At 39.0% G+C, this 16,472-nt stretch overlaps 1 protein-coding gene across 1 annotated transcript in view; it reads right to left on the reverse strand.

The window, feature by feature from the left end:
• Positions 1–16,472, reverse strand: part of iqgap1 (IQ motif containing GTPase activating protein 1) — a 45,858-nt gene that overhangs the window by 11,451 nt on the left and 17,935 nt on the right. The window contains exons 3-19 of the mRNA XM_065289179.2: positions 14,190–14,346; positions 14,030–14,107; positions 13,783–13,859; positions 13,266–13,333; positions 12,757–12,870; positions 12,416–12,594; positions 12,092–12,179; positions 11,835–11,998; positions 8,544–8,628; positions 8,186–8,349; positions 7,688–7,848; positions 5,007–5,131; positions 4,763–4,926; positions 2,458–2,548; positions 2,134–2,301; positions 315–457; positions 32–202 (exon numbers count right to left, since the gene is read on the reverse strand). Of these exons, the coding sequence (XP_065145251.1) occupies positions 32–202; positions 315–457; positions 2,134–2,301; positions 2,458–2,548; positions 4,763–4,926; positions 5,007–5,131; positions 7,688–7,848; positions 8,186–8,349; positions 8,544–8,628; positions 11,835–11,998; positions 12,092–12,179; positions 12,416–12,594; positions 12,757–12,870; positions 13,266–13,333; positions 13,783–13,859; positions 14,030–14,107; positions 14,190–14,346 (2,197 nt within the window). The remainder of the gene's footprint in view (positions 1–31; positions 203–314; positions 458–2,133; positions 2,302–2,457; positions 2,549–4,762; positions 4,927–5,006; positions 5,132–7,687; positions 7,849–8,185; positions 8,350–8,543; positions 8,629–11,834; positions 11,999–12,091; positions 12,180–12,415; positions 12,595–12,756; positions 12,871–13,265; positions 13,334–13,782; positions 13,860–14,029; positions 14,108–14,189; positions 14,347–16,472) is intronic.

Consider the following 16,472-nt stretch of genomic DNA (forward strand, 5'->3'; position numbering starts at 1 on the left):
ATGTTATTTCTCTCTAATAGAGAAGTATGACCTGTATGTGTGTAACAGATTGCTCCTGAGACTTCAAGAACTCCAGACGTTCTTTCATTCCTCGCCGCACCATGAAACCACGGCAGCGTGCTTGCAGTTTGGCGATCAGACTCTCATTGGCCAACCATAGCTGCTCCCGGTTATATGCTGTGGTTACTCCCGAAACAACGGACTACACAAAAATCAGTAAGAAAAAAGCTAAATTTAGAAAAGAAATAGAAATGCAATAGAAAACAAACCAACAAATCAAACAACTGAAATGCACAAATCTAATGAAGCTCTACCTGTATTTCTTCCTTCTGAAGTTGAGTGTTGTTTGGGACGAAGTCTGCAGGCTCATCCCAGGTACCCTGTCCAGTTTTCATGTTATAGTAGTAATTGTGTCCTCCTTTTACCCAGTGCTTGATCCAGACACTGCCATTATCCCCTACAAATACAACTTTATTAAACTTTAAAAGAAATCAAAACATTTCAACAAAATTCTTATTTGTAATATTGCAGTACTTATTATAAACAATTTATCCGTGTAAGTCATAAAAAAAAAATTGTGTGCTCTCATAAACTTCAAACAAAATCTGCAAATGAACTTCCGCAGTCTATGATTACAACATGAAGGTCGATCGGCACTTCCAGTTCATGGAGACTTTAAGGCCCAATCCCATTTTCTCTGTCTTACCCCTTACTAAGGGGTAGGGGTAAGGAATAAGACCCTGACCCAAATGGCACACTCTGGACTTATGGACTTCCTCAGTGTCCACACTTTGATGACATCATGTAGAGCAGACCTCAGGGACCCTTGACACGAGTCCACGAGGGCGCATGGAAGTCGTCTTTTGGGCTTAGTTCGCTTAAGACCATATCAAGGGTGCAAAGGGGGCGCTGATGAGCACACTTTGAAGCGTAAAAATGACAGATGGGACACCCGACGGACTCGTAAACTAAGCGAGCATGTGCAATTTAAAGTTACGAGACCAAAAGTCCACATGAAGTGTGCCATTTGGGACAGGGCCTAAAATTGCTTTTCAGGTCAGAAAATGTAGATCCAGAATACATAGATACTTCTCCTTTGTTTTATAATTGCACTAATCCCTGAAAGTGAAACCGAGCTATTCCACTTTTAATGCATGTATGCTCCAAAACACTCTTTGTTCAATATCTTAAAGCGATACTCCATCGTTTTGTCATATTAAACTATGTTATTATCTTAACTAAGAAGAGTTGATACTGTACATACCTCTGTCATCTTAGTGCGTGCACGTAAGTGCTGTGGCGCACGACGACACTTTGGTAGCACTTAGCTTAGCCCAGTTCATTCAATGGTACCAAACAGAGATGAAGTTAGAAATGACCAAACACATCAACGTTTTCCCTATTTAAAACGAGTATATAAATGAGTTATACGATCAAATATGATGGCAAAAAATTAAATGTGGCGCTTTTAAAAGCAGGTTAAAAAGGGTAACTATAATGTATGGTGGAAAAGCACTTTTGGGAGTACTTCGACTCTGCGCAGTAACACTCTCCCCTCTCCATCTCATTAAGAGAGGGAGAAGGAGAGCGGATTTTTCAGGTGAGTCGAAGTACTCCCAAAAGTGCTATTGTGATGTGTTTGGTCATTTCTAACTTCATCTCTGTTTGGTACCATTGAATGAACTGGGCTAAGCTAAGTGCTACCAAAGTGTTGCCGCACGCCACAGCGCTTACGTCCACGCACTAAGATGATAGAGGTATGTACAGTATCAACTCTTCTTAGTTAAGATAATAACATAATGACAAAACGATGGAGTATCCCTTTAATGAAAACACATTAAAACTTTCCACAAATTCACAGGAGATCATCTTCTGACAGTAAGAGTCAGAGACCAAAAGCACAGATTGCTCGGCCCTGTATAAATATGTAAAGTAGCCGTGTTACAATTAACCCTGCGTTAGTTTGTGCCCCCCCCCACTGTAAGTACACAATAAGATAATACTGCACCCTAAATATGGTAGACTAGCTGCACCCACTAGTAAAAAAAAAGATAAAAATTGTATCTGGTGTCTGCATAAATTTTGGTTTGACTGTATATCAGAGTAAACGTAATTCAAAAACTCCCATCTCACCTTCCTTTTTCTTATCCTCTTTAATTTTGTACAGGTCATCCTGGTACGTCTGAGCGCATTCTGGAGTTACTCCGTACAGACCAGCGGCAGGTGTACGCAGGGCTGCAAGCGTCTGAGCAGCATCTTGGTTATCTACAGCCTCATTAATGGACTGGACTGCCTGAGAGACTGAAGATGGGGAAAAAGATATGAAGATGGGGAAGAATTCACATCAATGTGAACGATTCATAGAAAAATTCCATCTTTGATTCTTTATCAGTTCTTACAAACTAAATAAACACACAAATAGTAAATGCTACATATACAATTATATACAATTCTTACACTGCAGTGCTTCCTCAGAGTCCTTGTTGGCTCTCAAGATGCCATCCTGGATCTCATCTAACCAAAGTACCGCAGAAGGATCTCCACACTCCTGGAAAGATATTTCAATTGATAAGAATTTATTGCATAGATCAACAAAGTCACATCAAGGGAATATACATTTTTTATTGTTCTCATAAAACAGAATTCTGTTTAATTTATGTGACACTAGAGTCAAATATCACCAGTTGTTACTGATACTGGCAATAGTAAGCCAGCCACACCTTCAAGATATGATAACATTGATTCCATGGAAAAAAATTGTTTAATGTCAACAAATATTACCTGGATGAAAAATACAGTTAAGGTCATGTGTTATTGTATTTGTAGATAATAGGAGACTATTTATACACAACTACACTTTGTTCTGCATTTCTCCATTCACATGTGTTGCTAAGAGGCATAAAAACCTAGAGCTTACTGATTTCAGTGCAGATAATCTGTGTGTATGAGCTACTTGTATTATTTTACTGCCTTGGATTCACTTAAATTCACTTTTTAAGTTGTTTTGGATAACACTATCCGTTAAATAAATACATGTAAATGAACAAAAGTTACATTACTACTACCACCACCAGGTGGTGCAGTTGCTCTCTCACAATACCCAAACCGCATGCATGTTTCCGGAGCACAGTTTGCGGCACTCCGATTTGCTGAGCACACATGCCCTTCTGCAATCTGCCCGCCTTTATTGCGACTCACCAGAAGCACACCAAACCTGAGGGTGTGGTATGTTGTGCAACCGAGGGTAACGTTGTTCCTTTAGAGTAGATAAGGCTTTGCTCTATTGAGTAACTTTTAATCAAAGTATAAAAATAATGTGTGCTGGGTTAGTGAGCAAATATGATTTATTGTGTTCCGGTGGAAACGGTCAGAAGTTCTGAAAAACTCAATGGAAGTAACCCTAAGGGGTGTGGCGCAATGTCTGAGATTACATTACAGTCTCTGCTATGGTGCAGAAGACAATAAGAAAAAAGAGGAAGTACTCTGGTACTCTAATCGCACTTACCAACGTCTTAAAATGTAAACATGCTAACCAAAGAACATTTAAAACAGGGTGTTACACAAATATTTGCCTAACCTCGCTATTTAATATTGCACATATAATACAATTCTACACTTTTATATTCAATTCATTACCAATATGTATACTACGGACGTCTATCTTTTTCACATTTCTGATTCTACTCAAAATACATCATTATTAAAGTAAATTACATCATTTGAAATTGTTACTGTTTATCTGGTAAAATCACTTTATCTTTCCTTGCATTCCTTTAGATGGAGGTCATTTTAAATTGAGGTAAAAATAAACTCAAACATCAATTCTAACCACTTCCTGTGTCAATTAAACAGATCTGGTTATGTACAGTCAAGCATCTGGTTAAGCTTCACGCTGAAGTGACCAGTTGCTAGTATAAAAGCCAGAAGAAGTGACGTCAGACCCAAAATCTTTACACCGACCTAAAGGCCCAGATTTTGCCCTTTTAAGGCATAGAAAGAGTCATCAGCTGTTATTTCCTGCGCTTATGAAAATCATGGAGAAGGGAAACACTTTGTTTTTCCAGTGATGTTTTTTGGGTAGTATGCTTCTTAGAATAGAGTAAGGCACTGTTAGTTTTACAAAAAAAAAACAAGTGAGTACTTTTGTATTAATGCAAAGTTACGTTAAGTAACAACAAACTGAAAAGAGATGCAGATGCGGGCTTCGGTTTGAATGGTCTACACCTCACAGACAAATCATTAAAGATGTATTTTCCAGTACTGTCACTTTAAAAGACATCTATATGGTTCCAAAAAAGTAGTATGGCTATTAACCACACTGGCACACATTGCTGCGGTAAACCATTGCCCTCCGAAGTGCCCAACTACATCACCTGCATACCCGAGGTTTCAGTTTTAGGTCCACAGGAAACACATGGGCGTGGCTTAATAGCAGGGACTATGCCAAACAGTCAAATGTGGTTACCTACTAAACATGAACCTACTTCTTTGCCCCTAACATTCAACCAGTCATTTTTGTTAGAGGAAAAGACAGACAAAACTTGGGGGTGGGATGGTATGAGCTTATGACTTCATCAGTCTTGAGTCAGCTTAAAGCATTGACTCACATGATACTGTGTGTGTTCAGAAACCACCGGACTTTTCTCGAAAAAGGGATTTCAAAAATATACTCATTCACTTATTTCATTGTAAGTACTTTGAGTAATTCGGATATCAGTTTAGGTTGTGTGCGTTTTTGTTTTTTACTGTGTTGATTACATACATGGGCTTTTTCTCTCCTGGCCTCCTGCAGTATATCATAATAATGCTGGCCCAGAGATGGTTCAATATCTGTTAGTTTGGCGGATGGGTGCTGTAAAGCATCCATCGTCTTCTGTAGGTCTCCCTCAGCCAGGGCCTCGTTGATCAGTCCAATAGCAGCAATTCCTGAAAACATGACAGCACACAAGTTAAGCACCGTCACTGTTCATAGTGAAAAAGATTATCTTGCACAATGTTAGACTCACTTTCATGTTCCTCTTGAATTGTACTGTTGACCTGGTCTACACAGGCCTGGATGTCATTCCAGGTGAGATAGTCGCTCCCTTCTTCCCTTGCAGCTGCCTTTAGACGCATCAGCTCATCTACATACCTGCAGGGAAATTGCAGTTTTTAGATAAAGAGATATAGAGAAGAGCAGTGGCGGCTCGTGACTCGTGTCATGTGCGACTCGTGTCGTGTGTTGCTCGTGTTTTCAAAATATGTGTTTGTTGGGTCATGTGAACCATGTGAGTCACGTGTTTTGTCAAAATAAGTGCCTGCTGCAGACGCGCCAAAACCGTTTATGATAACAGAGACGCTCACGTTTACAAAATACACACAAGACACTCCCTTAACAGTAAACTCTGATTACGCATGAGATTATGTGAGTATCTGGCAAACGCGAGCGTCTCTTTTATCATAAACCCTTTAGACGCGTCTGCAACAGGCACTTATTTTGACAAGACACAGGATGCACATAGGATCACTCGACGTGCAGAACACATATTTAGAAAAAAGGAGCCACACACATGACGTCACTGGAGAAGAGGGTATTACAGGACTTGATTTTATTGACTGGGAATAGTTTTGAATAGTTAAAATTAGCTGGCAAAAACTCGTGGCCAGTGAAAAAGAAAATAATTTTCAAAGACGCCTCCTGGGGCTATTTATACACGAGTATGATGAAGACTTTCTTTTAATGGGTGATCTATTTAATCTTAACATGTGACCTTAATAATTTTTTGTAATAGTGTCTATTGAGGAATCGTCAGGGTTCTTGCAGATTTCAGCAAGTTAAATTTAAGACCTTTTTAAGACCTTTTAAGACCATTATGAGTAAAATTTAAGACCAACACGACACATTACTAGAAGCATTCGAATGATCTCAGAAATTCTTAAAACCTTCTATTTTTATTGATTCAGTTATAGAAAAATATAAAAAAAAAAACAGTATTAAAACAGATAATCAAAATACATGGAAATACATTATGCTTAACCCTATTAGACCGCGTGTGTTGGCGCCGACAAATTCCACCCATAGCTCTTTAGGAAGAGACTTCTGACAATGGAAGCCCAAAAAGCTCGGCCGTCACGTGATTCATAGAGACTTCAGTTAGTTCCTGGAAGCTCATAGTGAGCCATTGAAATACATTGAGTTAAAGGCCGAAGAGCTGTGATATTTCTTAATTAATAGTCAAGAAATGCATTGATTTACAATATTTATATATCACACTAATATGTGTGAGTAGTATTTTTATAAAATTCTATCAACAGTGTTTTTTGACAAATAAAATCCACTAATATGAGATCAGTTAGTATGGTCAGCTGCTGGTTTGTGCCCAGTTTTACACTGCCTCATACAACTTTAAAGCTTTAAAATGCATCACACCGTGTAGTACGTAAGCTTATATGGGTGGTTTCCCAGACAGGGATTAGACTAGTAAGTAAGATTGATGTAATATGCTTATGACGAATGTAATGCTCAGTTAACATTAATAAACCAGGCTTGATGACGTATGCAGCAGCCAGCCTATGCGACCTCCGGAGACTACAGCCTTCGGATTGAGAGGGCTCTGATTCTACCGCTATTCATTTAACCGTAACTCCTGAAGCATTTGCGACATCAAAAAATTGTTCCTAAAAGAAGACAATTGCGCTTTTTGGAAATATATGGTTTATTACGGTACTTTCTTGCTTTTCTTCCACCAATCGCTGCTGTTTGGGAAGAGCTGAAGGTGGACCATGTTACGTACGAGTGCAGTGCATCTAAAATATAAAACTGTGTAACACTAAAGTTGACACGCTGTTGGTGACTTGTGACTTGACGGTTTAAGTTGATTTTCAATAAAGCAGTGTTGATTTTATTTAGCTTCTGGGTCCTCTATGTTTCAGAACCTGGCAAATGCTCAGGTAAGCCACGGGCTCATTGGTTAAATTACGTTACCCTGAAAAAGATTTTTGCTTGTACAAAACTAAATTTAAGGATTGTTTCTCGACAAACTCACAGTATACAGTAAGATCACAACACCTGAAATATAGCTTATGGCACGATTTGCGTGGATTATGACAAAATGCGGAAGGTTTCTTTTTAGAGACCCACCATAATACACTTTCTGTCTTCGCCACTGATTAAGTTAATTCTTCAGTGTTTTAAATTACTATTTTATTTTCTGCGGACAACGCTTTTCGGGAATGACGGAGGTAAGAAATTTAAGACTTGGGTAAATGAAATTTAAGACCTAGGATAAAAATCTGGGTGTTTTTAAGACTTTTTAAGGCTTTAAATGTAACATTCTGAATTTCAGACTTGAAAAGAAGAACCCTGAATCGTGTTTTGAGAATGTGAATTAAAAGGTTAAGGGTACCAGGGCTTAAGGGTTGAGTGGATCAAGCTTTTTCTGTGAACGGGCCACGGCTCTGGAGATCACCCTCTCTGACAATTACTAAGTCTCTTCTAAAAACGTGTTTGCTTCCTTTGGCCTATTAGTAGTCTTATTATTTTTATAATGTTTCTTCTAAGCAAAGTATTTATATTTAGCTTTCTCTAACTGTGTAGCACTTTGGTTAGTCTTGTGGCTGTTGTAAACGTGCAATATAAATAAACTTGAACTTGATTTCATGCTGACCATGGCGCTCTAAAAGTGTTGTCCCTCACTCTGGGACTCACCTCTGGGAATATTCATCCTCTACATTCGAAAGTCCGGTGGTTGAATGGCTGAGCTGTTTCCACACTGTGGCCCGGTCCCCTACATCCAGCGCCTCATTTATCAGCACCACCGAGGACAGCATCTCCACGGCAACCAGAAGCTCCGATTGCACCAAAATGCCCTGTGCAGTCAAGTATGAGAATCACTTTGACTAATCTGTACAGTTACACATCATTAGGTTATGTAAACTTTATGTAAATAAAGTTTCATTAGACGGTTCTGGTTACAAAGCAAAGCAACACGCCAGGATGAGTTATAAGCTGGACAACGTGGACTCATTTTTTTTTACCTTTTCTGATTTTTTTTTAATGCGCAGAATATATTTCAATGTAAAAATGATGCTGAAAGCAATATTACATTTGCCAAAATTTTGGATTGTTGTGGAATCTATGGGCCTATTATACATCCGATCATGTCTGGATCTGAATGGGAGTTTATTGCACTGGGTGTGTTCTGACCTCTGTACTCTGCTGCTGTAGGCTGGTGAGTTCCCTCTGGTACAGATCAGCCGCATTGGGGTAAACCTGCGGCAGCATGGCATCAGGGTTCATCAATTCATTCACCGTCTCCTGTGCTACGCCCTTTCTGATGGCACCATTGATCTTCTCCACCGCCCGCAGCACTGAGGTATACATACAAAATAAACATCTCACTCATCGTTCTTTACATAGCTGTAAGAGGGTATAAATGAATAATAAAAGAGTCAAAAGACAACACTGGCATTTCTGTGACGCATCTGGCTCTCTCAGAAACAAACTGTGTCTGAATTCAGTACGTTTAGAAGAATGTAGCACAATTACAGACGGGAGTACGTACTTCTTAGATTTTCTGCCGCAAGCTCATTGCCTGCTTCAACTCCACTTTGTAACTCCTCTTTGGTTAACGGTTCTCCAGAAGCATTCTAGGAATGGGGAGGAAAAAACACAAGCAAAAAAAAACTTAATTAAAGAGGAAAAGTATGATGATATGCAACAATCTAGAAGTCAATGGCGAAAAGCAGTTAATCTATAAAAAGAGCTAGTCAAAGAGCATTCTCAAACTTTTTCAGCGTGTGGCCCCCCTTGTGTACGGTGCATTCCTTCGCGGCCCCCCAAAGAAAATTTGTGACAAAAACTGTTCTAAAACTCAACATTTTAATAAAAAAAAACATTAAATTATAAAAAAGTAGTGCTTTTGGTTAGTAGCCTCATTTTTTTAGGTTTAATTACACAGAATTCATGATAAATTGATGTATTTCATAAAATGTCCTAAAACTGGGCCCCCCTGGCACCATCTCGCGGCCCCCAGTTTAAAACCCATGCTCTATGAGACTGGTCTGGTGTTAGCCAGGCTAGCAAGGGCTCCTAAAATGGATAAAACAAATTGGAGGGCTACTTTTTGATAAAGTCTTCTCAAAACTTTTTTATTTTACTTTTTGATTTTATTGTATTGTACTTGTTGCCATGTTTTATCATTGTTTAAAGTGTTATCAAACATGAAAGAAGCCAAGTTGATTAAAAATATGTAATAAATAAATATAAAAATTGAGGCTATTAATAGAATGTGCTTTGGTGAGGAAGTCACAAACTCCGTGCAAGCAACCTGGTGCCCGCAGGCACTATGTTGGAGACCACTGCTCTACACCCTTGCCTCATGTAAATAGATGCTACATGCGGCAATTTCAGACACATAACTGCTAAGTTCGGTTTTACAGTGCATAAATGAAGTGCACGTTTGCAGTGCGAATATTTTAGCGCTGTGGTTATCAGGTGTGAGCAGCACAGAAGCAGAGCTGAAGAGCGGCGAGTCTATGCAGCATCCATTAATAATATCTATGACTCGAACTACTGATCTATGCATTTAACTGTGCTGATGTGATTTGTTTTATGTTTGTGACATTGGAAACCAAGGCAATCCAATTTTATGAAGAAAATACTCTTTACATTAATTTCAAATGACGTCAAATCAAACTTCATTTCCCCAAAATCGAAACAGGCAGCATTATTTCATGCTTACTGTTGCAAATCAGGGTAAGATTTTTTATGTAAAAAAGTGAAGTGAAATATGAAAGTGTCATTTATATTTGACAAGTATGGAATACACACCCCAAATGTGACCTCTGTATTTAACCCATGCAAGTCGTGAACAAACAAAATCACCCAGAGCATTGGGCAGCCATTTCTGCAGCACCCAGGCAGCAAACGAGGGTTAGGATTTCTTGCTCAAGGGCAACCCAGACTCAAACCGGCAACCTTTGGGTTACAAGCCAGATTCTCTAACCACATGCACTTGTTCGTGCGGTTGGGTACTGAATAGGGATGTTGTGGTGACAACCCACTGGTTAATCAGCGTGTGACAAACCCGGAGGGAGGGGCTTATAAATGCGTATGCAGCCGGGGCCCTTGATTTTTGAAAAGCTCTTTGAAAATGGGAGTCGGGCTGAGTACCAATACACATTTGCAGCCAATCAGCAGTAGAGCTGAAGATCTTTGCCCGAACCCGACGGGACCCGTCGGGACCCGACGGGCTCGGGCGGGTTCGGGCTTCATTTCTAACATTTTACACGGGCTCGGGGCGGGCTCGGGCTTCCGCTCCGGCTTTGTGAGGTAAATGAGCGGTCAAGTTCAAATCAGTAGCGCAGGATCGCGCTGAATTCATTTACAGTGGATTTAATGATTTTCCTCATCAAAAACATGTAGCCTAATCTTGGTGAGTAGGTTTTTCAATGTATAACTAAATATGAATCGAGTCTTACATAATTTAGACAGAGGATATAGACTAATGTTGGCAGTAATGGAGAGAAGTGCCGACGCAAATCCCGCGGAGCCTGCCTCTTAATTTCGTTATTGCCAAATAGGCCTACCCATCTTAATTCAGAATGTATTATCTTAATTTAATTCGTTAAGAAATAATAATTTTATTGGCATATTTATAGTGTATTGCATAAGCCTATTTAGAATGAGATGTTACAATGTTACAGATTACTTATTTCTTTGTTTTAACTTCCAAGTGGCGTGTAGATTATTAGTCATGAATAAATAATGTTAAAACCTGTGTAAATTTCTCATTCTTGACAAAAGCTGTGTGTGTGCGCACATTTAAATAATGTCGGGCTGTAAACGGGTTCGGGCTTTTAAAAAGCTGTCAATCTAAATGTACGTTCGGGTTCGGGCTGCATTCTGTCGGGCTCCGGACATTTCGGGCCTAACTTTTAAGGCCCGATTACAGCTCTAATCAGCAGTAAGAGGCCTGTCTACTAACCCACATCGTTGACTTGGTTGCGTATGTGTGGGGTGGGTCTATCAACAGAAGGTCCAGATTCTATTGGGGTAGGGGCGTGTTTGTTTAGATGATTTCAAATATCAACATTGAGTGCGTTTCCATGCACAGTTTTAAGCCGATTATGCTCAATAAACTGATAACGTGTGAGGTCATGTAAACGGGTAAAACGGTTTTCCTTTATCGGGGAAAGCACATGAACGGCGTAAGCAAAAACCGATCGGCACAGGTAGTTTTTTGCTCATTACGCCGATTTCGCATGGCATGTAAACACCTTAACCCTCTTTCTCGCGGTTTTGTCCATGTGCGCATGTCCCCGCGTATGAAAGATGAACGTCACATGCGGAAGCGCAAAGTAACGCATAAAAGTCTCCGCTGGACTAAAGCAGTTGGCAGAGAAACTGTGAAAATAGAAGCTCATGTTACATTTACAGGTTCTGAAGACCTGAGAAGAGATACAACTGTACAGCTTAAGACAGATATGCCGTTGGCTTTTTGATCGACTACTATGTACTATAGGCGGTGACGTCACTGCCTGCGAGAAGCCTGATAATTCTGAAAAGTCCCATGTAAACGCAGTTGTCTGCATAGCCGGTTTTTGATTTGCATGTAAACGCATGAAAACAGTTTTCTATAATAAGCAGATTTTTGATAGTTATCCGCTTATTCTGTGCATGTACACACACTCATTGGCTTTCAATGTTTGTATCATTAGTTTAATTAAGTGCTTGAGCCAGTGTGTGCAGGTATGGCCAAATGGCTCAAATGTAATGTCATGGATTGGACCTTTATTGCCTACTACAATTGTATTATTTTCCTGTAAACCTCTGAGAAGCACAACCCTGTTACCTGTTCCTTCAGCTCACGGTCCCCCAGCAGCTGTTTGAAATACCAGTACTTGTTTTGAGCCTGTAATGACTGCAAGCCTAAAGCTGGAGTACGGAGAGCTTCATATAGCTTGTCTTCATCTGCAGTCTGCAGGGCCTGTTCTGTTAAATTCAATGCTTTGGACACTGAGACAAAGCACAAAGAGAGAGAAATAAGATCTACCGGAGAAGAACACAAAGAACTAACGGGGGGAAAGGGAAGAGGATTCAAGTACATACCGTTGACTTTGTTGACGTTGCCTTGGATTTCAGCATGTGTGAGTAGCTCATCATAAGCATCCCTTTCAGCTTCAGAGTTTTCTCCAATCTACACAAAAAAGTTAAATATGTAAGAATAAAGGTCCCATCTTCATAACACATTGTGATTGATAATAAAAAAAATAATCAAAAGGTTTTCCTTTATTAATTACAAGCTTATTTCCTTTGTTACTGGGATGCATCTGATGTAAGCTGGCAATACCCAGCCTTACATTACAATAACCTTAGTCAGCCAAACAGAACACATTTAAAGTTTGGAAACTGGTTATAGGGTGCAGCTCGTACTCTTTTTCTGGAGTTGGCCACTTTTTCGGATTTGGCCTGGAACAGGGTGTCCTGGTAACTCGGGGCAGCGCTTTCATCCAGCTGTTGCAACATAGCATTTGGGTTTCTCATGGCAGCTAAAGTACCCTGCGGGTCTCCATGGTCAATGGCATCATTGATGGCGATCACGGCAGCGTGTACTGAATCACAGGTTCATACAGATCTTTTGTTAAACACAGTATAATTTACTGGGCTGTTAAACTATTTTAGTTTAGTTGTTTATGTTTACATTTTAAAAGATGTGCTAAATTGCCAAGAGGAAATGTTATTAGCTATGGAAACATTGTTGAAACATTGCTTACAGGCTGCTTCGTCCACTGACAACTCATTGGCTAAAATCCCACCGATTTTGCTAAACGCTGGCATTTGGATGTTGTACTTCTCTAATTCACTCTTCATGTTGTTAATTTCCTCCTCTGAAAAGACAAAAAAGCCATTCAGCGCGTAAGCAACAGTAAAAAACAGAGATATTTTCTCCTTGAATATTTTTGTATAATTCTCTAAATAAATATTGCCATGTCATGCTTAAGTGAGCATGTTAACCTTTTGGAGGACAATCTTAGTTGTGCAATGTTCCTCAAGTGGATGTGATTGGCTGGCCATTGTTCTCAATAGGTCTGGTAAATAACGTTTCCCAGCCATAAACTTGGCAGGGAGATCGGGACAGCCAAAATGACAGGAAATGCTCACACAATCGGTAATGGCTTTCACATTTTACGACAGCTCCCGGGAACAGGGGCTTTTCAGAAGATTCTTGTTATTATTGTATAAACTAGGGCCTTAGTTTAATACCACACAGAGACTGACTCACCTGTGAACGCAACCTTGCCATACAGGTCTGTAATCTGGGGCGCAAGGCCAAGTTTGAACAGGTAGAGGCTGTGAAGAAAACAAAACATGAATCACTATATCCCTATTGGAGAAGTATTGCTTTGTGTGGGAAAAGGCTTGGCTGAAATGTTATTCAGATGTTATCTGTGTGAAGTTTAACACATATCCTAAACAAAAAAGCTCTCTCTGCTTGAGTACTACAAAGCTTCACAATAAAGATTCAGTACCCCTCACCCAACGCCAATCCCCTGCCAAATTCTCGCTCCCAGTATGCTGTGTTATTTCCTGTTTCTGAAAGCCAGATTTATGGCCTTTGGGTCTAGCGTCAATTTTGAAATTTAGCTGGACTCCGAGTTACAAATGGAGGAAGGAATGTTTCCTTGTAAATGAGCTTTTTTATGTTTAGGTTTAGTAATTTCACTATAATGGCAATGAAAAGGTTATTAGTCAGTAAATGCAAATGACTTATTCACAAACGTCACTTTGTAGTTGGGTACCTGAGGGCATGTATGCAGTAAATACAGCGAGGCATGTTCTTCCTGTCATAGATGTCAGTTGTCTCAGGATAGAAAATCTGAAAGGGAAACACAAGCATTTGTACTTTAATGCATATTTTTGCTAAACATGGGAAATTAGTTTAGTAACAAGCTCTGTCATGATGGTGACTCAATAAAAGCAGAAACTGCTTATAGACATGTACACTGTATGACTCGGTCTCTCTCCTTATCCACCTAAACTACCCACCTTAGGAAGTCCTTTATCTGTCATGGCATTCAGCCATTGGATGGTATTGTCTGTGTGTCTGAAATGGAGTCCGGTGGCCTACAAGTGGAACAAAGTAAAAATAACTGTAATCTTCTGCTATCTTTATATTTGTGTGTTTTATTAAACTTCACTTTGATACCTTGTAACGTGTTTGCTCGCGGTCATAAATCCTTTTGAGAGAGACCACATTTGGAGCAAAGAAGTTTCCCAGTTTGGCCAGATACACACCATTTCTCAAACCTTCCTCCAGTTCGGTGGTGGGGGGAAGCTCCTCATTTAAACATGCCTCAATCCATCTAAAAAAAAAGAGAGAAAGACAGGTTGTATTGAGCAAGGTGTATAATCATACTGTAAATGATGCAAGTGTATTATTGCCACCATAAAAATGTGAAAGGTTATTTAAAGGTACAGTGTGTACATTTTAGAAAGATATATTTTCAGAAATACAATATAATAAACATGTTTTCAGTGGTGTATAATGTAGGGATGGGCATTTTTATAGTAATATTATATTTGAATATTTAAATATGTGTTTAATTAAAGGGACACTCTAAAATATGAATGGGATAATATGCTCATTTTCCAGCTCCCCTAGTTAAACATTTGATTTTTACCATTTTGGAATCCATTCAGCTGATCTCTGGGTCTGGCGGTACCAATTTTAGCATAGTTTAGCAAAATCCATTGAATCCGATTAGACCATTAGCATTGCGCTCAGAAAATAACCAAAGAGTTTCGATTTTTTTCCTATTTAAAACTTGACTATTCTGTAGTTACATTGTGTATTAAGACTGACGTAAAATTATAAAAAATTGCGATTTTCTAGGATGATATGGCTAGGAACTATACTCTCATTCTGGCGTAATAATCAAGGACTTTGCTGCTGTAAACAATGGCTGCAGCAGGCGTAGTGATATTACGCAATGCCCGAAAATAGTCCCCATAGTAACTTTAAGGCAGAGGTGGGTAGTAACGAATTACATTTACTTCGTTACATGTACTTGAGTAAATTTTTTGTGTAACTAGTACTTTTAGAGTAAATTTAAGGACAGGTACTTTTACTCTTACTCAAGTACATTTCTAGTGAAAAAACTGTACTTTTACTTCGCTACATTCGGCGGCGTTACTGCGCTACTTTCAAATGGTAATAATTAATGAATATATATTTTTTTTAAAGTTTATAGCGCGTGTTCGAAAGTTTTGCGAGACAGGCTGCGTCACCCTTTAGCGCGCGCGACCGCGCGTAAATGATAGGAGAAGCAGATGAGAGCGCGTGTGCATTGTGCGAGATATCGGAGGCAGATCATGCATGGCGGCTTCAAGTTCGGTCTATGTTTTCACTCCAAGAGGTCAAAAAGAATAGTTTCATGATGCGATGCATGCTTTGTTCAATAAACGAGCTGACATCTCAGCGTACATGAATTCAAGCTCCAACCTGAAGTAAGTGTCTGTAATGTCTATTTGAACACTATCAATGGTCATTTCACACACTGTCCGAGTTTTTTTTGCCATATGCACTCTTGTGCAAGCGATGACAAAATCTAGTGTAAGTTAAACCATACAAACAGTACGTTCATCTGCACATTTCCATATAATTTCCCCACAACTAAACAAAGTGAACAGCAAAATGTAAGGACGTCTTGCATTTATACACAAATCCGGACACCTCACTAATGTGTAGAAAATACATTCAAATAAAAACGGGATTGTATTTTATATAAATCCTTCTTAAAGAATGAATGAATAAAAATAAAGGAATAAAGTTTGATTTTAAAGAAACATGTATAGTATATATTATACTAAATGTAGAGTTAATTTGCACAAACAGATAAGTTCCATATGAAATTCTAAAATGATAATTTTTATTAAGGCCCTGTTTATGTTCAGTAATTGCACTTTAATGACAATGAAAATAACCTATTCATATAAAAACATGATAACAAACAGACACACACATTCTTTTTTGTTTACTGTTTGCATGTTTAAAGGCAGATGCTGACAAGTTTGTGTTGTGAACCTGAAAATAAATACATAGTTTACCGTCAGAAAAACATCTGTGTGTGTGTGTGAGTTTGAGATTTTTTCTCAAATGACACGTTATGTGATAATGTACCCATTGCAGGACTGAGATAGGCTGCTTTACTTGTTTATAAGCAGAACAATGAGACTTTTAAGGAGAGGTTTGTGAAAACCCTCCAAGTAGTCTGAAATTCAGTGCTTTTGCGCTACTTCTCTATCAGATCGTAAGTAACGAGTAACTAACTACTTGAGTAGTTTTTTCATCTAATACTTTTTTACTCTTACTCAAGTAAATAATTGGATTGATACTTTTACTTTTACTTGAGTACATTTTTGTAAAAGTACTTGTACTTTTACTTGAGTACAGATTTTGGGTACTCTACCCACCTCTGCTTTAAGGGTT

The sequence above is a fragment of the Paramisgurnus dabryanus genome, chromosome 2, assembly GCF_030506205.2.
Source record: "Paramisgurnus dabryanus chromosome 2, PD_genome_1.1, whole genome shotgun sequence".
Classification (NCBI taxonomy): Eukaryota; Metazoa; Chordata; class Actinopteri; order Cypriniformes; family Cobitidae; genus Paramisgurnus; species Paramisgurnus dabryanus.